The sequence below is a fragment of the Podarcis bocagei genome, assembly GCF_964188305.1.
Source record: "Podarcis bocagei genome assembly, chromosome: 8".
In the NCBI taxonomy this organism is placed as follows: domain Eukaryota; kingdom Metazoa; phylum Chordata; class Lepidosauria; order Squamata; family Lacertidae; genus Podarcis; species Podarcis bocagei.
This window is the reverse complement of record NC_138133.1, coordinates 64236973-64264251: the sequence shown is the minus strand read 5'-3', so window position 1 is coordinate 64264251 and position 27279 is coordinate 64236973. Positions and strand designations below refer to the sequence as shown.

Genomic DNA, 27279 nt, shown 5'->3' with positions numbered 1-27279 from the left:
GAGGGAATTCCCTGCTATTTTGAAGGAAGCAAGAAGGAACAGTAATCAATACTGAAAACAAGAAAAAAGAAAGAAAAGAAATATATCCTGCTAAACAAGGAATCCATGTTCCTGGAAAGGTATTTATCTAAAAGTCTCTTTCACTCATCCGGTTACTTCTTTTCCAGCCATAGCAGCTCTAATATATAGAGAGATGAAATCTTATAAAGAACTGTCATAATACTCAATCAGTCCTGTCTGTCTAACCCACCACTGCTTTCTCTGACCAGGAAAGAGAGGTCTCTCCACCGCATGGCTAGTGTTTGGGGGGAAGCACTGAGGAGTCACCTTCCTGACACTGCAGCCCACCTGGATGACACTGGGGTGGGGCGGGGCATTGGCAACCTCAGGGCTATGTGGGTGCACATGCAGCAAAACACTGGAGTTGGTCCACTAGTGCATCTGTGCAGCCTCAACCCTGCTTCTGCTCTACTCTGCACTGCACCAGTGCTATTCAGGTAAGGGCTTCTCCACACTTCCACTTGTCAAATAATTGTAGAGTTGGATCCCTAAGGATCATCCAGTCCAACTCCCTGCAATGCAGAAATATGGAGCTGCCCCATGTGGGGAATGAACCTGCACCCTTGGGGTTATCAGCACCATGCTCTGCAAACTCTTGACATGCCTCTCTGCTAAAGCCAGGCTTGCGTGCCAAAAGGCTTAATGGCGATGACTTGTCTCAGTTGGGGGCATTAACAGAGGGATTATGGCCCCATGCCTAGAAAGCATGGGTCCTAGCAGTTTTCCCTTTGCCCCACTCCTTTCCCATGGAAAACCCACTTTGTAGTGCTAAATCGGAGCAAACATCAGTCAGGAGCAAACCTGAATTGCCGTTTGCTCTGATTGACTGCCAAAGAGCAGTTTTCCATGGGGGAAAGCAGAAATCTAGATTATCAGGTTATCTGTTATGCCTCACCATATTCACACTGAAGTATTTATTTTCCCCTCTTTAATCTGAAATACTGAAGCCATAAATCTGCAATGGGAATGTTTCTCCCCCGCCCTTGTTTTGAGATTAATATGTCAGGATCACAATAAGGAAGAATTAAATCTTGAGCACCCAGCTGAAGGCCAGCTTATTGGTCAATCAACCTTTCCATTTCCCATGTAGCCTCTTAAGGCCCTCTTAAGACTGAGATTTTGCCTGAAATGGAAATTTGCAGTAGTTATACCCCAGCCAGTAGACACAAAAAATAATTGGCCAATCTATTCATTTGCTGATATTTGAAATCTGACGTCTCAAAGCACATTTTAAGCATTAAATTACCAGTAATTTCATGCTGCAATCTAGAAAGGAAGAAATGGCAAGGAAACCAATCACAAGAACAGCCTGTCTTTGCAAGAGGTTACTATGTATTAAGCAGAGTTAAGCCCTGATTAAACATTTAATTGGCTTGAATACTAATGGTAAAGCAAGCCAACTGCCTTTAGCTCTTAGCTGTAGGAGACCAGAGGTTTCAGAACTACTTTGTGGGCAAAAATGTTTAGTTCACTGAAAGCAAAATTCACCAAAGTGCTTCCAAGTCCAGCAGAGAAAAACATACAAGATGTTCCAGACCCTCCGAAACCATCACCTCAGCCACCACCTCAACAGGTAGGCCTTCATAACTGATCCTATTTACTGAAATGATCTCTGTGTCTGAATATTATTGACTTGACTGAATGCAGGAACAGCTAACTTTTTAAAAAATGCTTATTTATACTAAAACATAGGAGCTTCTGCTCAGTGATAGCCAAGGTTTGATCTGATTTTTATTTTGTGTTTTTTTCTTCACGTCACTTTATAGGATTTGCCATATGACATTTTTCAGAGCAATTTAAAAGCCACAAAAGACCCCAAAGTGGCCTTCAACCCAAATATTGCAAGCAGCTGCAATCCTTACTTTGAAGTAAAGATACAACTAACCTGGAGGTGGTATGATGACCTGACCAGGGTCATGCCAGTTATAATGCGGGATGAGGGGAATTTAAAGCACAGCATGAGTGAGGCAGAGGAAGACGTTGGAATCTTCCAACCCCAACCCACATTTTTCTCCCCAGCCATTTCTCTTCCTTAACTGGTTACTTCCTATCACAGAACCCAATGAACCGAGGGAATGCTGGGGAGAAGCAATAGAGAAGCGCACTGTGAGGATCTGTCACAAATTGCTTGGATAGAGCAGGTTTTGCTGTGACTTTCCTTTTCAAGGAGTCTCAATTCAGAACACAGACCGTATTTTCCTGGCTAGTCCCTTCCATTATTTTCAGAGAGGCAGAAGCAGCCCTGAGAGAAGTTTCCCCAACCCCACTGGACTAGGATTTGGAAGGACCTGCTCAGCCCCAGGACATCTTGGGAAAGGGCCACTTCAGAGCCCTTGGACCTGTCACTCCCCAAACACTGGAGCCTTGGAGAAGAGGCTGTTGAGACACACCAACTGGGAAGCAGCAATTGTACTTCAAGGGCAGATGAAGTTAGGAGTGCCTGGTCCTTTATCTGCTAGAGAAACTCAATAAACCATTATTGGCTTGTTCGGTCAACATTTGGAGCTGGATTTGAATTTATTCCTTCCTGGAGATTATGGCTCCCCAAACCTTTAACGTGCCCCTTCTTCAGGAGGGCCCCATAAAAGGTTCAGCACCCCCATTTCACAGGGAATAGGAAGCAAGCCATTTCTGGCCCTTACGGCTGCTGCCACGATTGTGTCAGAGCCTTCTAATTTATTGATAAGGCAACTAAATACAAATTGTAGTCACATAGAAACATATGGGGTGTGCGTGTGTGTGTGTGTGTAACACATAAGGATGTTGTGTCTCATTTATCTGTAAGACTCTCAAAGTTCAATTGAGCTGACTCTTATTGTATTTTATCTGAGCTTAATGGAGATCGTATGGGCAACTTCCATTTTGTCTTTTCTGTAAACTGACATAATTTGCCTCTATTCTTACCAAGTCAAAACTTTATGCCTTTAAGAGGTGTATAAAGGAGAATATTCAGCCTGGTGAGACTTCTCTCAAAATATTATGGCTGTCACTGTAACCGTAGCACCTGGCAAACTCCTTCCTGCATTGCATGCAACTATTAGAATGCTTCCAAATATTACTATAGTGCTGCTTAAAAGAAAAGGTTCTACCTGGGTGGGTTTCAAGGGATTACAATAACTTCTGGACCCGCTTTCTGCATGAGTCAGCCAAGTTGCTAGGCAACCACTGAAACCAGCACAACATCACCTTGCTTGCTGTCAGTCGCCGCATGGGTCTTTACCACTCGTGACCCAAGTGAGATGCTAAATCCAGATATTACCATAACCACGTGGTGCTGAAAGAATGGAGGCTATTACTGGCAGCACCACACTGGTGTGATTCTGTCAGAAGTACAAAAGGCTTCACTAGGCCTGATCCTGGCAGCAGAATTTGATGCATCTCTATGTTTACATTTTAAAAGTTTATGTGGAGGCCTTCTTTCCGATTGTTTTAAATTAAATTAATTATTAATTGGACTAGTATAAAAGGATCATTCTAGCTGATGTTACTTAAGACAAACTTAATGTCAAATCACTTAATGTCCTTTAAATAATAACTCACAACAGTAAGTAATTGTTTGGGTTTGCTGTAAATCTGCATAAACACACAACTTTACAGATAAAAGCACCAATATAGCAGTTTGATTAACCATATCACCAGGATTCGGCTAAGTAAAAACATTAAAAAAACAACAACACAAAAACCCACATACAAATTATTTGCAGTTAGCTCTGAGCCATTCATCTTAATTGCTTCTTTGTGAACAAAGGGAACTCTCCTTCTGTTGGATGAAGTGATTTAATTAAGACTGTGATCCTGAGTGCACTTTATGAGTAGGGTAATTTCCACAGAAAACAATGGTACTTACTTCCAAACAAATGTGCTTATGAGCAGAATGTAAATATATGTGAAAGCCTGCGACTTATGAAGGGACCTTGGTTACCTCTTACAAATACAGTGGTACCCCGCAAGACGAACGCCTCGCAAGACGGAAAACCCGCTAGACGAAAGGGTTTTCCGTTTTGGATGCGCTTCGCAAAACGAATTTCCCTATGGGCTTGCTTCGCAAGACGAAAGCCCATAGGGAAATCTCCGGGACAGCGGGGAAGCGCAGCGCTTCTTCCCCACTGTCCTCGAACCTCCTCCGAAGGCTGGCGGTGGGGCGGAAAGCCCTTCTCCCCGCGCCAGCCTTCGGAAGGCTCCTCCGAAGGCTGGCAGTGGGGAGAAAAGCCCTCCATAGGAACGCATTAATTGATTTTCAATGCATTCCTATGGGAAACCATGCTTCGCAAGACGAAAAACTCGCAAGAAGAAAAAACTTGCGGAACGAATTAATTTCGTCTTGCGAGGCACCACTGTAAGCCGTACCCAGTATGCTTACATGATGAGTGAAATACATGATGAGGCATGCACATTTTTCTTTATTTATTTTATAAGCCACCCTATAAGTGAAATTCTCTGGGCAGCTTACAAGGATGTAAACAAGCAAAATGTCAATAAAAAACTCACAGTACAATCCACTCAACACCATTATAAAAATCACAAGTTGCTTAAAGACAGAGGAAAGAGGAAAATAAGCTTTGCAGAAGCAAATCAATTTAAAATGGAAGATGTATGAATAAAGTCCAGAGTCCAATGATATAAAATCATAACTTCATTGAGAGGCTTGGAGAAATTTAAACAAACACACACCTGTACTTTCCTAGTACCAGAAATATATTAAAGAAGGGAGGGTTTGGGGGAGGGTACTCCACAGCTGTGGGGCTACTACACTATACATTTAAAACAATACCATACCACTTTAAGCAGGCATGGCTTCCCCCAAAGAAATCTGGTAACCACAGCTTCTTAAGGGTGCAATTCCAAGAGTGGCCTCAGTCAGCCTCATGGATGGGCCAGCCCTGTGTACACACGTTAGGGTGCATGATATGTCCTTGTGGATTTGAATAGCTTAACTACTGTATAAACAAACATTCTGCCCTTATTGAATATTGCACATGAATAACTGTACAAGTGTACAGCTCAGCTATTGTGTTCACAGGTTACACAGACTGTACACTTGTTGAATTTAACATGTGAACACTCCTTGCATGAGGCGGTGCGAGGCAATGTGTCTGTTGGCTGACGGTTGGACAGATCTTGAAGGATTCCTGATTGTGGAGAGGCTTATTAAGCATGTTCAGCAAGACCCCACGCCTTCGACATGGTTAAGACATTTATAATGTATGAAGGAAGATAAAGTCACTGTAAAAATTATGTTAGAAATCAAAGAAATGGGGCCCAGTGCTCTCTTTCCACTTGCTGCTCAAACATGGGCCTCATCTAGCCATCTGAGGTACACAAAGGGACATATTGTTTGAGGTTTGACAGATGCACTATAGCTGATTATCCAAACCCTAGGCCCACAGGATTATAATGTAATAAATAGCAGTACATCTGTTTTGCACCTGAAATAGGAGATACGGTATAATCAAGACCTCAGGGTAAGCTAGACCTAGTTTGTGTGGGAAGGTTTAGCTAGCAGGGTATTTTTTGTGATTTTATTCATACGCCTCGGTGTGTCCTAGTTTTAGCTCTCCCTTCATCTTTCCTCCACCTCAAAACATTTCACACTATACTTGTAGCTGCAGCCTTTCAAATTGCAACTGTCATTTAGCCAGAATGAGTAGAACCGATGATATTCAGGTAATTTTCAGCTATTAAATTTGTCCTTATTTTTCAGATTCAGCCTTACTTTTGCTCTCCGAGTTGCCCTTTCTTGGGGTTGCAAGCTTCTTCTTTATTTATTTTTTACTGGTGTTGCTCCTGTGTCTTTCACATTAGGCAAGCATACAGACCCTTGTCATCTGTTATTTATAAGGCTTTTAGCCCTGAGTCTATCATTGAGTTTTCTTTCTGCAACAACTGTGTGTTGGATGTGGTTGTCTGCAGAGAATTCATACACCCAAGCACTGTAGAGTGAGGGGGATCCATCTGTGTTTTAGGTGTTCCGGTTTACCAGAGTCTAGGAGCTTGAAACACTAGGCCCTGAGGCAACTGAAGGGAGAAATTTCTGGTGGAAGTTTCTCATGCTTAAGGTGTGTTCTGTTTGCCCTAAATAAAGTGTCTTTGTTACCATCCTTTGTTACCATGTGTAAAGAACACATCTTACTCATCCTGTACATGAGTAGGTGCTCACATGTTTGAATTTCTTTGCAGACAAGCACACCCAATACACAGTGCAATACACAATGCATGGATAGAATCAAGGCTGGTGGGGATGCAATGGTGGGACTGGGGCCAGCTGGTGTGTCCTCAGTCACTCGCTCCACATTTTGTCAATTGCATGGTTTTAAATGACTTAATAGACTTCAGGGGTGTATGGGATGTTAGGGGAGGGATAGTACTCTGGTGGGGGACATGTGGTGCTCCTTCTGGGTGGGTTTGTCCACCTTTGGTCCCCATCTTGCACTCAGCTCTCACCTGTGGCTCCTAGAAGCTGTCAGCATATGATACTGGCCACACCCCAGGCAAGGGGTGACTGACCGATTAAACCAGGTGAGGTTAGCTGATGGGTCTCGAACCCTTGGTCAGTTAGGGACCTGCATGTGAAGACTGGCACTGGCAGATTAAGCAGATGAGACCAGTAGTGGGTCCAATGTTCAAGAATCACAGAGTGCTTATCCAGCAGTTTGATTTTACCCCCAGAGGCATTATACTCCATTGTCTCTGAAGACAGGTGGATGCCAACAATAGGAGTGAAGCCTCGTCTATCACTGTTTCAAATTCCAGAGTTGTGGACCGAGATAGCAGTCTCTGATAGCATTGCACTCTGGGGTCCTTTCTTGAGTTCCATATTTCACTTAGCCATTACTCTCTAGGAAGATAGAGGCTACATTTTTCACAGGTCAGACCTTTTGCCCCTCCAGCCCCAGATTATCTATTCCTCTGACTGGCAGTGGCTCTCCAGGGTTTTAGGCAGAAGCCTTTCACATCACCAGCTAGCTGGTCCTTTTAACTGGACGTGCTACAGATTAAATTTAAGACTTCTGCAGGAAAAGAGTGTGCTCTGCTGCTGAGCTCTGTCTCCTTCCCTAGAGCTGGCTTCTATGAATATTTAAATCTGATTCTTAAATCTGCCTTCCAGGCCTTGGTAGTTCTCCTTCCACCCAGGTTAAGCCACAGTAGATGAACCTTTGATCTGTTCCAGGAAGGCTTTTCTTAGGTTCTTAGTGACTGGTTCCAACACATCTGGGAGTAAGAAGATGGGCTTTCAGGTCCTAAGGTGTGATCTCCAGGCACGCTTGAACACTGATGTATCACTTTCCAGAAATTAAGGTCTGCAAATGGTGCAAGCGATAATTTTCATTTTCATTTCCTGGAAAACTTGCAAGGCCATTTAAGTGAGTCACCTCTATTTGAACCAGAACAGGTTGCCACTACAATCAGAAATTCTGAGTGTGCTTCAGCATTGTATCCTTGAATAAACAACAAAGAAGTAATTAACAACTTAGAAGCAGCATCTTTACATACTTTCTAGTAACCGAGGGTACAGCAAAAGTATGTCTCTCTGTACCTAAATGCAAGAAACATGTTGCAGACTGTATACACACTTTAAGTATTTCTTCTGCTCTCCCTAAAGGAGGAAGATAAGAAGGTAAAAGAAGAAAGTAAAAACACAAATGATGCTGTGAAAAAAGAGACAGAAAACACTGCAGAGCCAGACCCAAAGCAACAAGGTCAGTAATATCTAATCTACCGTATTTTTCACTCTATAACACGCACCTGACCATAACACGCACATAGTTTTTAGAGGAGGAAAACAAGAAAAAGAAATTATGAATGAAACAGTGGAGGTATCATTTTTGTGCTTCATGCTGTGGCCACAGACATGTGATTTGATGGTGAGTTTGGGGTAGCCCAGTGCAAAAATCCTGAGAATCCATGTGGATCTGTGCTATGTAACCACGTTTTTGCACCATTGTGGCCCCAGGCAACAGTGGGTGCGTGATTTTTTTGGTGCAGGCTGTAGCCATGGACATGCTATGTGATCTGATGGTGAATTTGGGGTGACCCAATGCAAAGATCCTGAGGATCCATGTGGATCTGTGCTTTGTAACCACGTTTTAAGTGGAGAGGAAAGGAAAAACACAGAAGGGACAAGGAGCACTAGAGGGGTGTGTGGAGAAGCAGCTGGCTAACAATGCAGGAGAGGGGTTTAACGGGAGGGAGGAAAGGAAGGCAAAAGTTTCCCCCCACCCACCCACCCAAGCCAGCCCCCCCCCCTCTCCCACCTGCATGTTTTCCGGCTGCCTACGAGTCCCTAGAATGCTGGACGCAGCAGCAGCAGCACCGGAGCACAGAGAGGAGGAGGAGGTGGCTGTCGTCTGCGCTCCTAGCCGATGGAACCTGAGCCGGGTGGGCTGGAGCCTGCGTGCAGTGTGACTAGGAAGGAATTAGAAGGAAGGACGTGATCCTTTCCTTTCCCCTCTGCTTGCCAGGAGGGCAGGGGATTTCCCTGTTCTTTGTTGCGTTTCAGCAAACACAGCAACCGAAAACAGAAGAGGGTGGGCAGTAAGACCCTGAGGCAGAATGCAGGAAAGCAGCAGCCTCCCCTCTGCAGCCTTCCCTCCTCCGTGACGTGTGATCTGAGTTTTGCCTGATTTTTGCCTCTGCACTCGGGCCAGTCGGCTCCAGGGACCACACATTCGCTCAATAACATGCACAGACATTTCCCCTTACTTTTTAGGAGAAAAAATGTGTGTGTTATAGAGTGAAAAATACGGTAATCCATCTATCTAAAACAAACTATATAATGTATTGAGCAATAGCAAGGTGTCATTCATTACCTTTTTACATTCATAAGCATTCGGAAGTTGCCCTGCAAAAACTATTTGGCTGACATTAAAAGCAATTCTGCAATTCTGTCATTGATCTGGCCTCATCCACACAAACACCAGATGAGGCTGTAAACACCAGATGAGGCTGTAAAGTGTCTGGGTTGTTCCACTTCAGCTTTTATTCAGCTTCTAAAAGATAATGCTTTTGGTGGGCATAACACAAACTTTTTCTTCCTTCCTTGTTTACTGCCTTATTCAATGTGTGGCATGAAAACCTTTCTGGGTGCATTGCTACTGCCTGCTCCAGGATACTTTTTGCTCAAAGTGTTGAGCCCCAAGGATGGTGCCCAAAATGCTTTATTCAGAACAAATCCAAACCATCATTAGGCATGAGAAAAGCCCACCAGAAATCTACCTCCAAGCCTGATTTTTAAAGCTCTGTGTAAGACCTGGACTGGAAGTACTCCAGTACAGTACAACTAGTACACACATAAAACATGGACTGGACTACCCAGCATTACTTTGAGCACTATGGCAGCCTGTCTATATTTCCAGGGGTAGACTTTGGTCTTTCAAATTTCAGTGGTACCCTGTGTGAGACCAAAATTTGTTTCCCCCCGCCCACCTCTCGCCTTCCATTCTGCTCAACTCACTACATCACAGCTGCAACAACCAGTGGCACCCCCTAGGTTTGGCGGACAGTGTGGCAGAACTGGTTGTGCTGCCCTAAATCCACCTCTGCTGTTTTTTATGGATTCCCCCACCACATAAATTTTGTCCTGGCCATCATAATGGTTCAGGGTCCTAGAGTGAACCACTGACACAGTTGCAGAGCGCCCCGCAGAAGCAGAGCGCCCCGCGCGCCGGACAGACATCCGCAGCGTGGGGAGCCCTGCAGGAGTTCCCCGCAGGGCTCCCCATGCTGCGGATAGCAGCCTGCCGCCCGGCGGGTGGGGCACCCTGAAGCAGGGCACCCCTCGCACCGGGCAGACACCGGCCAGCCCCACAAGCTCGGGAGACAGCAGGGAGGCGCAGCGCCGCCATCCCGCTGTTCCTCGACCTGGTTCAGTTTCCCCGACCTGCTTTTGGCGGGGAAATAAAGGGGAAAAATTTCCTTTATTTCCCGCCCCCCAAAAAACTAGGTGCGTCCTATGGGACGAAAAATACGGTAGTCCTGCATCCTGTTTTCATGGTGGCCAAATGGATACCTCTGAGATGCCTGAAAGCAGAACCTGAGCACAACAGCACTCGGCACACCTGCAGTTCCAAGCAACTTCTAACAGTGGAGGCAGAACTCAGCCATCATGGCAAACAGTCATTGATAGATTCACCTTTTGGCTCAAGTTTAGAGCACTGCTTTAAAGGCTATAGGAACAGACCGGGCTTTTTTTTTATTATTCTGGTTTGTTGGCAGCCTAGGAACAGGTGGTTAACCCAAAGGAAGGATCAGAGAGTAACCAACCATCAAGCGGAATCATTAACCATTGGTTGAGTCCAAATTTGCAGCCTTCTAGGCTCATCAAGAGGGACGTGGGTTGCGCTGTGGTCTAAACCACAGAGCCTAGGGCTTGCCGATCAGAAGGTTGGCAGTTTGAATGCCCGTGACAGGGTGAGCTCCCATTGTTCGGTCCCAGCTCCTGCCCACCTAGCAGTTCAAAAGCACATCAAGTGTAAATAGATAAATAGGTACTGCTCCAGCAGGAAGGTAAACAGCATTTCCGTGCACTGCTCACCAGAAACGGCTTAGTCATGCTGGCCACATGACCTGGAAACTGTCAGTGGACAAATGCCGGCTCCCTCAGATTATAGAGCAAGATGAGCTCACAACCCCATAGTTGTCCACAACTGAACCTAATGGTCAGGGGTACCTTTACCTAGGCTCATCAACCCCCCCCCCCCATAACTTTGGACTCTCATTGAGACAGGCAGCTACCCTGGAACTCTGGAGATGCAAATAAGCTCCCTTTGGGCAAGTGGTGCTATGGCATCTCTGTGGCAGTCCACATGAAACAGCACACTTGAGACTAAGGTCCTTGCTTCAAGCTTCAACATACCTTACACCAGGAACACAGAGAAGGTAGATCTACTGGTAGACTTCTGAGTGATCTGCAGGATATCACCAAGGAATTTTGACTCCCACTTGTTTAACAATAGCAAAATGGCAGCCCCCTGCCACCCGAGATTATGCTGCTGAAATGAAGGAAGTTCGGGAGTAACCAGAAGTGGATTTTTGTGTGGAAGGACTGTGAGCTCCATTCAGTACTGGTATTCAAAACAAATTCTCTAATTCTAAGTGTGAGTTTTCAGCTCCAGCTGATGAATTTTGGGGTTCTAGTAATAGCAATAGTAGTAGCAATAGATTCTAAAAGTTTGAAGTCTGCCCAGTGATGACTTACAAAAATGCCTAATTACCGGGCCAATTTCAGGGGCCCAAGGCACAGCCTCATCCAATTTAACTGCCTGCTAAGGACACTTTATAATTACACCCATTAAATTTCAGTTCACTCTTGACCTTAACAATTCTTTAGTGGCAGAAGTTTCATTCCCTCTGGGGTCCTATGAAACCAATAGTGCAGCAGTGCACTCCAATATAGGTTTTTAAAAAACTGGAGTAGACCCAAAGCTGAATTCCAATAGATCTTAATATTACTGAATGGTATTCATTTAAATATTGGACTCCTTACACAGTGCATATGAGCTTTGGGAAGCAGCCGCACTCCAAACAAACATTTCTTTTTATTACACGCAGGCCAGCCTTGAAGCTATTATATGATTTTATGTTTGCTGTCTACCTGCAGTCAAAAGTGTCCGGGACTGGAATTCCCAACAGTACCATGACTTAAAAGAAACTCTGCATGGTTGCTCATTGCTTTAGTGACATGTGACACTAGACGCATTGTATTAGTCCCTTTTCCCTCAGGAAACTTTCATAAAACTATTTGAGCCATTCATTTTGCTACAGTTCTCTTGTAAATAAAATGCTTGTATAAGCAATCAATTATTCCTTGTATGAATAATCAATTATGAGACAGAATCTGAAATTAACTAACTGTGGCAATGGATGATCAATTGCATAATGTATCCTGGATGCTGTGTCCCTCTTCAGAAGCACTGCATCACATCTTGCCAATAAAATGATAAATATCCAAAAGCAAGCTTCCTTTGCTTTTTTGAAAGCTGATTTAATTTTGTAGGTGTCTTTTATAAAAAGGAGGAGGAAATAGTTATGAAAAGTGTTCTTATGCAATGCATGTTTTCTCTGATATGTTTTCTTATCACTTTACAATCAGTGGGGATGCATAGGCAATTTGATATACAGAGCACAATTTTGTACACAAAAGGGACTAATGAGCAATCTCATTTTTTCCATTAAATACATGACTTGAGTACTTGAAACAAATGAAATTTCATCATCAGTGTCTTAGGGGATTCAGTCTGGTGCTGAAAAGCAGCAGTAGTAGTAAATAAAAGTAATAAATAAAATTTGTATACTGTCCTTCATCTGAAGATCACAGGGCAGTTCGCAATATAGAAGTACAAATTAGAACCCAAAATACATAATAAAACAAAAATAAACCAGTAACCCCCTTCCACAAACACAATTTAAAAGCCCATAGAATGTTAATCAGCCAGACACCTGGTTACAGAGAAATGTTTTCACCTGGTACCTTTACCAGACAAGTAAAGGCCTGTGTTGCCACCCTCTTGGCCTCTTGTGGAGAAGCACACAAAGAAGGGCCTCTGATTACGATCACAGGGTCTAGATTGGTTCATATGGAGAGAGGTGATTCTTGAGGTATTGCAGTCCTGCAACAATGAGGAGTTTACCAACTCATGGAGGAAAACTATGATTAGAAAAGTCACTTTGATTGGTATACCACCTTCTCTCCTATACCATCTGGGCTATGATACCACCCTTGAATCTCTGAGACAAAGACTCTGGGACATATCACATAGCGATCTCCGATCTCAATCTCATGTTATCTGTGGCCCATTAGCAGTAGGAATTCACTATGGGTTTGATTTTCAGACACCTGCATATCTTAGAAATTTGTCTGTACCAACATACAGGCATCTTTTCACCAAAGCCAGATTAAATGTATTCCCATCAGAAGTGTTAAATAGCAGACTGAGAGGTATCCCATATCAAATTAGGATCTGTGTATGCTCTCAGGACGTCAACTGCATGAGGTTTATTTTATTGCATTGCAGACAATATGATCAAGCTAGGGAACTATTGATTGAACCACTATTGGCAAATCGGCCGGGCCGGCTATACCAAATATCTTCTGGATGACAAGTCCAATGATATCAGAGTGGCCGTGGCAAAGTTTATTTCAGTAGTCATACGAATCAAAGATCAACATACCCATGACTAAACAATTAATGCTTTGGTCTCCCTTCCATGGGCGTGTTGTCTGTATGAATCTGTATTTTATTCTGAATCCATGTTATGGGTTGTTGGACCACAATAAAGATGATGATGATGATGATTAGCTGTCATAGTCCTAGACCAGGAATCCTCACATGGAGAGTCATCCTACAATAGCAGCCCCAAGGAGGAGACAGAGCCACTCCCTAGTCTGCTGGCACCTACATCTCATCTGCTGAACCCCCTGAAGATACCTCTGCCACCACATTCCAGTAACTGGACCACCAACACCTTGGGGAATCAAGAAGGTCCTGAGGAGTTTTCCTCCAAGGCAGCCCCAACAGCTTAAAACACCACTACTTGGAAGAAGAAGAAGAGTTTGGATTTGATATCCCGCCTTTGACCCACCAGATGAAGTGCTTTGTGGGTGAAGCCACTAACCTGATCACCTAGATCAGACCATGAAGTTCTGCCAGTTGCTCAGACATACTGATGAAATAATTTTCTGCCTCAACTGGAGGGATGCTGTGATCCCAGACTAGTTTCTTGGTCCCTGTCCAAGGTCCTGACCTCTCCCTGCCTTGCCTTACCTGCTGTTATGGGACCCTAGGCCTGCTGATTTCCACCCTGTTGGGTAATCATCTGCCCTTAGTGATGAACGTAACCATGGGTCAAGACAATAGCCATGAAGTAAATATACCTGTATGTGTTCTAGGTTAGAAGTGGGTAACACAGAAGAGCTAATAAGTTTAGCAGAAGATTATAATTTTATAAAGTCTGAGACACACAGCAGTAAATGTTTTATAGAGTGTGCAGTCGTACTAGTGCAGTCAGTTGAAAACTCTTGTTGATTCCAGCATTTATTTCAGTCCAGGACAGCTGTCAGGAAAGAAGACAGTTGAGAAATTTGGGGAACGAACAGTCAAGAGAATAGAAATCTGGCGCTTAGCACTTGTCTGTACTGATTATTTAGATGCACTTAGCCTATGTTTCTACCAATTACGTAATTACTTGTCAGAGAGTTATGAGCCTCATGGCAGGAACCTAGCCTACTCAGCTCAAGAGAAAATAGAAATTCAGAGTTAAGCAGAAAGCAAACGATCAAGAATTGGGATAACCAGAATAAGAGAATTGCTGGCAACAATCCCTATGTGGTAGAGTTCCAATATTTTAAACACACCAATCTGCATGTGTTCTAAAAATGCGGCAGAGATCTATGAGAAGCATATGCTGCAACTACCCACTACTACCGCCTCCCCTGGTTTGTGATTCAAGGCATATTGGGAAATGCTTATAGGAACAGATGGGAATCTAAAGGCAAGTGCAAATTATTACCTGGCTGCTGGCACCTACTTCAGGAACACCTGGTCCAATCCTGTATTGCTGTAGTTTTCTCCTTGTGTTCTCCTACATTTAGGTCTTTAAAGTGTTTGTCAGCGTCAAATTCACCAGTTCGTTTTTATTTTCACTGGTGATTTGTGCATTTGAGCTATTAATTATTATTAAAAGGCAGGACCCTGCTCCAAAGAGCTTACAAAAGAAAAATATATACAGTATGTGGTTTTACTTACCTATCAGATGCACTGTGTGTTATATTTGGCACCCCAAACAAATGCCTCAAAATTGGCTCACAATTGTTTGTAGCAGTTCACAGTTGATCTGGTCCAGCTGTACATACCTATATACATAAATTGGATGCAGCTTATATACATCTATATTGGATCCAGACTGTGAATAGTCAATATGGACCACTATCAGGCAGCCATTTTTGTTTCACCACCATAACCATGAACACACCAAACAAGCATAAAAGCCGTCAGTGCGGATTGGGTGGTTAAGGGAGACAAGAGAGCCCAGACCACAGTCTGCACAGAAGCCTATAGGTGCAAGTATGTACCAAAATGTCATAGAACTATAGAATTGTAGAGTTGGAAGGGACACCAAGGGTCATCTGTTCCAAGCCCCTGCGATATTAGGGTTGCCATATTTTAAAGAGCAAAAAAGAGGACACATTTGCCGACTTCTACTTTTAACTATATGGGACACGGGTGGCACTGTGGGTTAAACCACAGAGCCAAGGACTTGCCGATCAGAAGTTCGGCGGTTCGAATCCCCGCAACGGGGTGAGCTCCCGTTGCTCGGTCCCTGCTCCTGCCAACCTAGCAGTTCGAAAGCACATCAAAGTGCAAATAGATAAATAGGTACCGCTCCGGTGGGAAGGTAAACGGTGTTTCTGTGCACTGCTCTGGTTCGCCAGAAGTGGCTTAGTCATGCTGGCCACATGACCTGGAAGCTGTACACCGGCTCCCTTGGCCAATAAAGCGAGATGAGTGCCACAACCCCAGAGTCGGCCACGACTGGACCTAATGGTCAAGGGTCCCTTTACCTTTACCTTTACTTTTAACTATGGGTCTCTATGATGACTCTACCCATGAAAAAAAGAGGACATGTCCTGGAAAAAGAAGACATATGGCAACCCTATGTGCACAGGGTCACTTAGAGACCTGTAAGCATCTAGAACAAGACAAAACCTGCAACATATTCCTGGAAGAAAAAGAAAAAAAAATCTACTGTGAAATCTGCTTCTCAGGGTACGAAGAGAAAAGTCAACATAATTTACATTGCTACCACATGGTTGTAAAATTCAAAGATACTACTGTGACTTTGACTGTGGCAAAGTGGTTTCCACCCAGCTTGGTTGGGGGGGGGGTGAGGGAGAGAGAGAGAGAGGACTGAAGCAAAGAAGTCTCAAAAAATATGGAAGTTGAAGGATTTTAGAGATGGCAGATAGTCTAATGAATGCTCAGCAGAGCGAGTATTTCAGCGTTACAGCTCAGAGAGCAATGTCAGTCAATGAAAAGAGTCCTTTGAGTATCAACTTTAATTCCTCACCACCTTGTCCTGGACACTCATCACTTACTCTCCATTCTTTCAACCAGCCACTATGCAGACTTCTGGTCTCAGAGAAACATATACATTGTCATTAAAGATTAGTCAGAGCTCGACTTGATTTGATAAACTTGCTTCTTGATAAATCTTCTTTAGCTTCGAAAGGCTAAAATGTGGGAAGCTAATCCTCATTTCTAATTGTTGACATGGAAATTCTGCTCTATATGTATATGTGATTTCCCCTGCTGTCCATAAATCTTCTTTGGTCTTTCTAACCCATGAAAGGGAATATTAGATTACAATCCAAACAGTGGCAGATGGAAGGAGAAAAGGATGGATCCTGCATCCTCTCCTGCTTCCAGCACCTATGAGAGCTGCATTTGTATTCTATCATCCTCCACACACAGCCAAAGAGACCAAAGGAAAGCAGAAAGCGTAGAAGACATCATTCTCATAGTAATAGGTAGCTCCTTGTCTCCTCCTTCTCCCATAAGAGCAATGGCTGTGAAGTCAGACTTAATAAACCAGAAATGAGGAGCATAATATTTGCAGTCACATGCTTCTCCAAGCACAGGTTCACAGTCTTTTCTTCTAGCTTCCAAACAACTGTATTTTCCTCTCTTTCCACAGCTCAGCCTTCTGTATCTCAGTCAGGCCATGCCTTACAGCTCCAATGAGAGATTTCCACTTTTACCTTCTCCTGCAGCTTTGCTCTATTTCTTTCAAGCAGAGAAGAAGCACTCCAACACTCTATTCAACTTAGCAGTGTTCACAGTGGATTCTAAAACACAGTCATCTTGCTTCACATAAAATGGAGTCTCTCCTTCACTAGACATATCTGGTGACCAATGTTAGCCAATCACATGAGCACTACTAGAGCACTCTATAATTCAGTTACCAACCAATCAACTTTAAAGACATCGCAGTGCATAGAAGCATTTACAATTTGAGTGCATTCAATTACTATAGTTAACAAGCAGCAACTGGAAATATGTGTGTGATTTTTCAAGGATGACAGATCCTTCAGGCCCTCCAAGTGTCCCTATTTTCCAGGGACATCCCTGATTTAGAGAAGCCGTCCCGGTTTCTGATTTGATCCTAGAATGTTCCACTTTTCCTTAGGATGTCCCTTTTCTCATTGGAGAAATGTTGGAGGGTATGGAGTTATCCGACCAGTGAGCTATCCTGTATAGGGAAGTTTTAAAAAATGTTTACTGGGCAACCTAGTAGGATATGTGGGGTATAAAATTATCATTATGGAATGGGATGTCCTTATTTTCATTGGAGAAACGTTGGAGGGTATGCTCCCTGCTTCAAATAACACTAGGTGCATACTTAATATATTGATACTTTGCACTGTATACACTTAGCTGATTCTCTCCATTGTTTCCATAATACTCAAGATTCTTCTAAAGACAATTCAATCTGATTTAATCACCATTTTCTTCATTTGCTGTGAGAGGAAAGAACACAATAAAATATTCCTTAATACATTTCATCAGTGTTAATGTCAGCAATTAACATTAGAACTGATTAGTAAAATGTAGAAGTTTGGTAGTTTCAGATGGCTTGAATTCCTAAACAGAAGTATGTGTAATTTTGAGATATATGAACAAATTACTATACCTTCTAGATTTATTTATTTTTTTTAAAAAATATATTGCTACAGTTATATCCTGTCTTTTTTCCAAGGGACCCAAGGAACATTTTTTGCTTCACAACCTACCTATGAAGCAGGCTAGGCTGTGACATAATAGACTTGGCAAAGAAGAGCTTCATACATGGACCATTTTCCACCTCAAAATCTGGCACACTACTCACTGTACCACACACCTTCATAGGAGCCCATAGGAATTATTCTAAGAACTTTGCCACAAACAAAGCATATTGTACCCAAACTGGCACACACATAGTGACCTTGACTAGCATCCAAGCGCCTCTTAAGCTGTAATCCTCCACCCATTTTTCCAGAAATGATTAAGAAGTTAATGGGACTTCCTTCCGAGCAAAGGGTGCATTGGATTATGTGGTTCTGACAGTTTCCTTGAGTTTGAGGAGGGGTTTCTCAGGCTGCATTGCGAATAATTGTGGGAAGTGCTGAGAAGCCTGTCATATACTCCTTTAGATATCATTCAATCACTGGAATTCAAGGTTGTAGACTAATATTGACTTGTTACTTATGGACATACAGCATGGACTAAGTTTTTCCCCCAAGTGTTTTTTGTTTCAAACAACTATTTTGACTTGGCAACCAAATTCTTTAGGTGTGAATAATAGCAATGGTCATCAAGGCTTTTTAACTAACAGTGACAAACTCATGGCACTTATTAAGACTATGTCAGCTTTAGGCAAAGTATCACAATGATATCATAATGACGATGGTTTCATACCATATATATTTTTAAGATTAAAGTTAAAATACGAATGAAAATTAATTATAGAAATTAATCATCTCAAGATAGCTAAATGTCATCTTAAAGGACACTTTCTCCATGACTCATTTACACACACCCTCAAATTTGCATTTCATACCTATATTAACAACTGTTTTGTTTAAGGCTGCTCTACATGCTTTTTGTGGAAACACAAATCCAAGAAAAGCAATGAAATGCAACAGCAATTATTAGTGTGACAATAATCATATCTTATAAACGTCACTCTGTCAGTATGACTAAGTCATGATATACCTGTGGGTGATATTCTCAATTTCACCATCTCCTATGAACATTCATTTGAAAAGTGGGGGGGGGGGACCTCTCCAGGCTCTTTGAGCCCACGATTTCCAATCTTATCTCTCCAATCTTTTAAACTAAAACTATTTGAAAATTCAAAAGTTCCAGAACTAGCCCAACACCAGGTTTCTTGGAGAAATGCCATTTCATTTTCTTAGGAAAAAAATAAAGTGAATAATAAATACATCAGAATGAGTCCAAGTTTTTAATAAAAATAAGAGTTGATGCAGTTGACGGGCCACATCCTATTGGTTTTCCAGTTATGCCTGTAATCGAAGTAGCTAGAATGTTTAATTAGGACCAAATATAGCCAAGGTCAAATTCCTAGTCAGTCATCAGCTTCACTGAGTGACCATAGCTGCTTATGCACCACACATTTAAAGTACATTACTTCTTCTGAAGAATCCTAGGAACTGAAGTTATCCCCCAGAGCTGCCATTCTCAGCACCCTTAACAGATTGTGATTAGGTGGCCTTCTCAATCTGAAGCCAACTTTTAGGCCCCTGCTCACTATCTTGCTTGCTCTCCACCTTCTGGCCACTCATTATCTTTAAACCTGGCTTGGGATTTGGTTGTCTTTCAAATAGAGGGTTCCTTCCAACAGACCACTGCCCTCTACAGTCAAACCTCCATTTACGTAACCCTCTGGTTATGTAAACTTCGGGATGCGCACACAGCAAACCTGGAAGTATTTTACCGGGTTTCACCATGCGCACATGCGCAGAAGTGGTCCTCAGGTTGCGGAAACCTCGGGATCCGACCGGACCTCCAGAACGGATCCCGTCTGCAACCAGAGGTATCACTGTATTAGCATTCTAGCCTAGCTTAATAAAATGCTAAGATATAAGCTCAAAACCTCTACACTCATTGTGCTTTCACAAAGAGCAAATTGCAGGTACTTCACTACATCTATAAATTGTATTTCTGGAAAACAGATAGAATCTACCATCAGGTGTACCGCGATCAGTAATGGAATGCTACATTCCCCCTTTTTTTACTGGATCTCTGCCACTTTCCAATCTGACAGTCTTGTTCCAAGGGCCTGACCTGGAACAGGTCTGCTAGCATCCAGCTCCTCTCTGATGTACCTCCTTTGATTCCTCAGTACCTGTACAGTCCCAGCTATGATATTTCCTATCACTTTCCTATCATTCCCTTGTTGGAGTACCTACTTTGTTTCACCTGCCTGGTACTCAATTTCTGGCCTTGCTTCAACCTGTGTGCCAACAACCACCATAAGCTTTTCTGACATCAGCTTTCTGTAATAAATGCCTTAACGGTAATTATCAACCATCTGGTTTTAGATGCAGCAGGGCCTCCAGAAAAAGAACCTGACCCCCCTCCAGCTGACAAGCCTGCTGAGGCAACACAACAGGAAGAGGCACAGCTGGTCAAGGAGAAAGAAGAGACAGCCATGTGAGTAACAATCCTAAGAAACTGGTAGTTGTCATTCATAATAAATCACTGGCACTAACAATATGCAAAGATGTGAGGCTCAGGCCATGCAGCTTCACAAACAAGGATTCACTAGAACTAATTCCCAAAAGAAATGACAACAGGTGCTAAAAGTTCTGGAGATAATGGATATATTTTAACCCTATACTTATTTTTGTGGGAGCGTGCCATTAAAAAAAGGAAGTGTCACAAGATCACTGTTGGTTTAGTCATTTGAGAAAGAGGTTGTCCATGAACTATGTGATTAATTCTTGCAGAAATGAGGGTCTTGCTGCTTTTGCTCTTCTTGTTTCCCAGTGAATGCATTGCCGGAGCAGTGAAACCCGTTCTGCTTTGCAAAAACTAGGGGACTGGTTGGGTCCTTTGCAAGCCCAGCACTACCATTAGGTCTTTGTCTTGCCATGTGATCAACCTGTGCCACATGGTGGGCATTCTACATTGAGAAGTTTATAATATATCTGTACAGTCACAGAAACAGAGACAAAATACACAACCCACGACTAGTTTTTCACCAGATTCATTGGTTCATCTTGGGCAGTGCAATGAAGATGTCATAAGCAGTAAGCACAGTCATTTCCATCTACAGCAGGGATGGGGAACCTGTGGCCCTCCAGATGTTTTGGGACAACAATTCCCATCATCCCTGCCCATTGGTCATGGTGAGAATGATGGGAGTCCAACAACATCCAGTGAGCCACAGGTTCCCCATCCCTGACCTACAACATTCTTTGTCCAGTAAAAGTGCCTTTCTGTAATATTTATGGGGTTGTATCCAGCTTTTACAAAGAATGTAGAGGGCAGGTTTCTAACCCAAGGTGACTTGCAATCTTAAGACAGACAAATGGGAAACCAAGAGAGGAAGGGGAGGGAGAATACTATTCTGCCTAGGTCCTTCTTGTGGGTTTCCCATAGGCATCTGAGTGGCCACTGTGAAAACAGAATGATGGAATAGATGAATGTTTAGACTGATCTAGCAGGATTCTCCCCTATTCTCTTATAATGGTGTCTACCTGAGAGGAGCCATAACTGAGTTCTGGAATACTGTGTCCAATTCTGGGCACCACAATTTAAGATGGATGTTGAGCAGCTGGAATGTGTGCAGAGAAGGGTGACCAAGATGATCAAGGGCCTGGAAACTAAGTCTTACAAGGAGTGCTAGAAGGAGCTGGGTATGTTTAGCCTGGAAAAGAGGAGACATGATAGCCACCTTCAAATATCTTAAAGGCTGTGCAATGGCCTGGGACTCGGGCTCAGACTTGGAACCAGGGGAGTCTCAGTCTGCACCGGATGATGCCTCAGGCATCATCTGAACCAAGTCTGGGGCTTGATCCTGAAGAGTCCCAGTCTGCACAGGTTCCCTTGCAACAAACACCAGCTGGGCCGAGTCAGGGGCCTGAGCCTGCCCTGGCTCCAGATGCAAGGGTTACCTTGTTGCCTTCAGCTGGGCCATTACTTACAGCTGCTCCACTACCGGTTGGGTCAGGGGAGGCTGAGGCGGCCTCTGGGTCTAGTAACCCACCAACGTCTCCCAAGCTGCAGAGACTAAGGTCTGAGAGAAGGAGAGACCTGAGTACTTGCAGGAGAAGTGCTCACCTTCGGGTGAAACAGGGAGGTGAGTTGCCGGGGGATCAGGACCGGCCATTACCCCGACAAAGATAAAAGCCTGACGGACCCTGCCCCAGGTTGCGGGAGCAACATTGCTGTATGCCAGATCCTGTACCTGTCCTTGCCTGGTTTCCTGCCTCATATCCTTCCTTGGCCCTGTTAGACTGACTCCTAGCGGAACCTCCGGATTCTGGACCAGTCCTGGACCGTGTTTCAAGGGTTACCCCCAGGCCCAGCACAGGCTGTCACATGGAAGAAGGAGTATGCTTGTTTTTTCCTGCTCTGGAGGGTAGAACTCAAAGCAGTGGCTTCAAGTTACAAGAAAGGAGATTCCGACTAAACATTTGGGGGGGGGAAACTTTCTGACAGTAAGAGCTGTTTGGCCGTGGAACAGACTCCCATGAGAGGTGGTGGACTCTCCTTCCATGGAGGTATTTAAACAGATGTCCATCTGTCATGTCTGAATCAGCTGAGATTCCTGCATTGCAGGGGGTTGGACTAGATGACCCTTGGGTCCCTTCCAACTCTATGATTCTGTGAGTTCTGGCTGCGGGGGGGGGGGGGAGCCCTGGTTGTACTCTATGCCTGTTATATGTACCTAGGCTTAGTTATAAAAGATGGGCTTGGACCAGGGAGTTGCTTCATTTATATCCCACCTCTTTGCCTGACATGATAGCTGGCCTCCAAGGTGGCTGTCAGTAAGCAAGAATACACAGTGTTGGGGGTTTTTAAGTCACTGGCAAATGAATGGAAGTTTGAGAGCGGATGGCTGGGTGATTTGAAAAGTCCGGTCTCCAGGCCTCAGATGCTGTTGCTGCTGCTCCTCCTGCCACAAATCCAACAGCTACCCAAATGTGTTTTGGTTCCTTGCTCGCCATTCATAATGCATCGCTTTCCAGAAGGTCCATTATGGAGAGATTTGCTCTTTTCTCATTTTCTAGCGTATCACCTCTGGATGGAGAAGCCAATTTGTTATCCTGTCAAATGACTCACTTAGCTTCTGACAGACAGGGTGCTCACCCCAGAATATTCCTCACAGTCCATTAGCAAGAGAAATTACCCATTTTGGGGGGCTTTCCATCTCAGTACTTTCTCATGTTTAAATATACAAAATACATTGTGATTGATATTAGCAATGGTAGACAAGCATAGCCCCCGTTTGTCTGGCCACATCTAACTGTCATGTCTAAAAGCAGTGGGCATATATGAATGGCTGATGATGTTGAATAACTGAATGATGATTGAGCAGCAGAAATCCTTTAATGCCAGCTTCCTAATGATTTGAATCAGGATTCACTTTGAGACTCGCCAGTCTATTAGTATGTTGTTCCTCATCTCTGCTTCTTCCTTTAATAACAGTGCAATGGCTATTCCGATTAATAGCTTTGTAGGACAGTAATAATTTTGTCCTTGGCATCCTGTGTGTGATGAGATGAGGGTGTCATATATGGAATCTCTTCAGAGTAGGAACAGTAAGAGCAGCATATCTATATACGTATACAGGAATGTGAATCCTTAATAACAGGGGATCAAGAAAAATATAACCATCTCTATTGTAACGGTTTTCAAGATTACTCTGAGGTTACACAAACCTGAACTGTAGACTGAATTACAATCCTATATTGGGCACGTTCACTGACAAATGTATAAGCTTTTGGAAAATAAATAAATAAGTGAAATGCATGTAAACATGGTGTAGAATTCCATCATTGGTGGGCAAGGAAACCCCTGTCATTTTGCTTGTTTCCTGGCTTCAGGGGAAAAAACCCTTCACTTATTAATAATTTAATTTGATGATTCATTCACTTTTCCTGAGATTAATTCATACTAGCACATAAGGAATAGAAAAATACAATACAAGCAAGTAAACATCGATAGATTCCAATGTTAAGCTACAAAACTCAGAGCTGACATTCTCATTTAACGACAATTGGTGTAGACTTATTGATTGTGGCCATCTGTGCAATGGGTCTTCTGCGACTTTATCTGTATGTTGTAAATATCTGAAAGGAAACGGCCAGAGAACTCAGATTTACAACTCAGAGTATTGTTTTCTCTTTAATGCATGCAGAAAGTAGACCACAGAAGTGTTGTGGAGCAGAAATGTGGTTGGTTCTTTATTGTAAATAAATAATATTGTAAACCCAAATCCCCTTGTTGGGAAGATAGAGGAAGATGTTTGCAGACATCTATATTTATTTGGAATGTCCCCTTTATAGTATCTTTATACCTTATTATTGTTATTGCATTTATATCCTGTTCTTCCTCAAAGAAGTTCAGAGGGGCACACAGAACCCATTTTACCCTCCCAATAACCCTGTGAGGCAGGTTAGGTTGAGAGAGGCTGAGTCTTGAGGTCACCCAGAAAACGTATAGATGCATACAGGAAACTCACAATTGATCAGCTATGTAAGTGGATGGTAGAAACATGGAAACACGAGAAGCTGCATTGTATTACGGCAGCTAGACTGGTGACTGGGAGCGGCCACCGAGACCATATAACACCAGTCTTGAAAGACCTACATTGGCTCCCAGTATGTTTCTGAGCACAATTCAAAGTGTTGGTGCTGACCTTTAAAGCCCTAAACGGCCTCGGTCCAGTATATCTGAAGTTGCGTCTCCACCCCCATCGTTCTACCTGGACACTGAGGTCCAGCACCGAGGGCCTTCTGGCAGTTCCCTCACTACGAGAAGCCAAGTTACAGGGAACCAAGCAGAGGGCCTTCTCGGTAGTGGCGCCCTCCCTGTGGAACGCCCTCCCACCAGATGTCAAAGAGAACAACTGCCAGACTTTTAGAAGACATCTGAAAGCAGCCCTGTTTAGGGAAGCTTTTAATGTTTGATGTATTACAGCATTTTAATATTTTTTTGGAAGCCACCCATAGTGGCTGGGGAAGCCCAGCCAGATGGGCGGGGTATAAATAATAAATTATTATTATTATTATTATTATTATTATTATTATTATTATTATTATTATTATTATTAAGACAGACTATTGGCCCATTTAGCCCACTGCTGTCTACACTGACTGGCAGCAGCTCTCAAACAGGGGTTATTCCCATCCCTACCTGGAGATGTCAGGTGTTGAACTTGGGACCGTTTGCATGCAAAGCAGAGTCCTCACTACGGAGCGACAAACCCTCCCCGCCCCAGCAATGAAGCACATAAATAGCCTATTAAAATAAGTTCCTTGTCTTTGCTACACATGTAGATTTTGCACAGTGAATATAGGGGGGAAAGGCAGACAGAGACCTGTGAGGCTCAGTCTGACCTTTGTTTCTTGCCTAGCGACGCTTCCACATCAGGCATTTTGTGTGGAATTACTGTGCCTCATTCATTCCCTTTCTGTGGGGCATCTATACGTCGCTGTCATCTAACCATTGTCCTCCTGTATTTCCCCTGTGTTTCTTCTGTCTTTTCTCAGGCTGCAGAAAGTCTGACCTTTTCCCTCTCTCTTTTTAGAAGAACAGAGGGTTGCTACAATTTCTGCCTGTGTTGACAGCCATGCTGCTGCTCTTCCATCTTTCTAAAATGTCAGGATTTCATGGGCAGTTCGGCACATTTTTTTCAGCAAATGTAAAATGCCAGGCTCCCCCCGCCCCTAGCACACAAACACACTGAATCCAGATTTACCTACTTCAGGATAAATCCCTTTAAGTCAGAGCAACTAAAACCTGTTGGCAGCAACCTATTTGTGATATCTGAATGACTCGCTTAACCCTTATCTGGGAGCACCCTTTATGGGCAACTCCATTTGCAGATTACAGCAGAGAAGCAATGATACATAGCCCTAGGAGCTGCCTGTGTGTATATCATAGCTGTCAACTGTCCCTTATTTGGCGGGAAAGTCCCGTATCCCAGCGCTGTGTCCCGCTGCTGTCCCTTATTGATGATGTCCCTTAAATTTCCCGGGTTTCAAAGGAAGCAGCTCCTCTCCCTCCCTCCCTGCCGGCCATGGAGGAGGGAGGCTCCAACTGTGTTGCTTGGCTGTGTTGCTCACCCAATAAGGAGTCTAAGAACGACTGGGGGTGGAGCTTGCATGCCTTGTGCCGATCAAATCGGCTGCGTTGCCTGGGGACTCACCTTTGCTCAGCGCTTCCCAGCGAAGATGTGACGGTGGTTTTCCTTGCTGCATCCCCTTTGCCGGGTTGCTGCGCTGTGGGAACCACTGCTTGAGGCTTCGTTTGGCTTTTTTTGGCTGGGTTTTCTGCCTTTGGCTCGGAGGGGCTCAGAAGTTGAACATACCTGTGTTCAGAAAATCCCTTATTTTGGCTGCTGAGCCCTTATTTTTGAGGCTGCTGGTCCCTTATTTTCAAATCTGTAAGTTGACAGCTATGGTGTATATATGTGTGAGAGGTGTGAGAGGTGTGGACCGTGGAGCTCACAGGCAACCTGCAGACCATAATACATGGCCTGTTGCTGAGCAGCACCCTGCTCACACCCTCCAAGGGTCCCCCTTTTCCAGGAACAGTTCTGGATTTACAGAAGCTGTCCTGGTTTCTGATTTGATCCCAGAATGCCCTGCTTTTCCTTAGGACATCCCTATTTCCATTTGAGATATGTTGGAGAGTATGGTAGGATGTCCCTGTTTTCATTGGAGGCTACCCTGAGCCAAGGAGATAAGTAACTATACAACCTTTAGAAGACATCTGAAGGTCGCCCTGTATAGGGACTTTTAAAAAAAGTTTAATGTTTTATCATGCTTTTATATATGTTGGTAGCTGCCCAAAGTGGCTGGGGCAACCTAGTCAGATGGGTGGGGTGTTGTTGTTATATAGAAGCCCCTAGTGTCATTGGAGACCATGCCCAGTTGGTGGTCTAACTACTTTAGCGAACAACGCTGAAAGGCAAATACATCATAGATAAGGAACAATGGAAGTTATTTTGGGATGGGAGCCATTAGTCCTTTGCTGTCCACTATCGAAACATGCTGAAATCAGAGTAGAAGGAGGAGATAGCTTTTGAATCTGTTTCAAAGTATACAAAGGATGGGAGAGGGAGAAAGTCACCACAACAGTGAGGTAATTTAAAAATCCACCTGCGGGATTAGCTAGAGCGATGGCATAGCCAGCTATTACCTCAGTAAGGAAGGGGTTGAACAGCCTACAGAGGCTGACCATATGTCCTGACTTATTCAATCACAGAGGAATTATATAGCATAAATGGAACAGGCATAAAAACTTTACATGCCTCATTACTTCTCTTTTTCAGCTGTGTACTGTCTCTTATTAACACAGCCTTTGGCCCGAGAGCTTTTAAATTCCACAATCGGTGGACATTTTTATTTTTTGGTAATGTTCATTTCTTCATGGAAAAAAATAATAATTGTGTTTACGGAGTTACACCCTTAACGAGATAGAGGATTTC

General features: G+C 43.6%; 1 protein-coding gene across 1 annotated transcript in view; it reads left to right on the top strand.

The window, feature by feature from the left end:
- Window positions 1–1493: 1493 nt before the first annotated feature.
- Window positions 1494–27279, top strand: part of CNGB3 (cyclic nucleotide gated channel subunit beta 3) — a 65574-nt gene continuing 39788 nt past the window's right edge. The window contains exons 1-3 of the mRNA XM_081206078.1: window positions 1494–1633; window positions 7661–7757; window positions 20156–20267. Coding sequence (XP_081062204.1) covers window positions 1520–1633; window positions 7661–7757; window positions 20156–20267 — 323 coding nt within the window. The 5' untranslated portion in view covers window positions 1494–1519. The remainder of the gene's footprint in view (window positions 1634–7660; window positions 7758–20155; window positions 20268–27279) is intronic.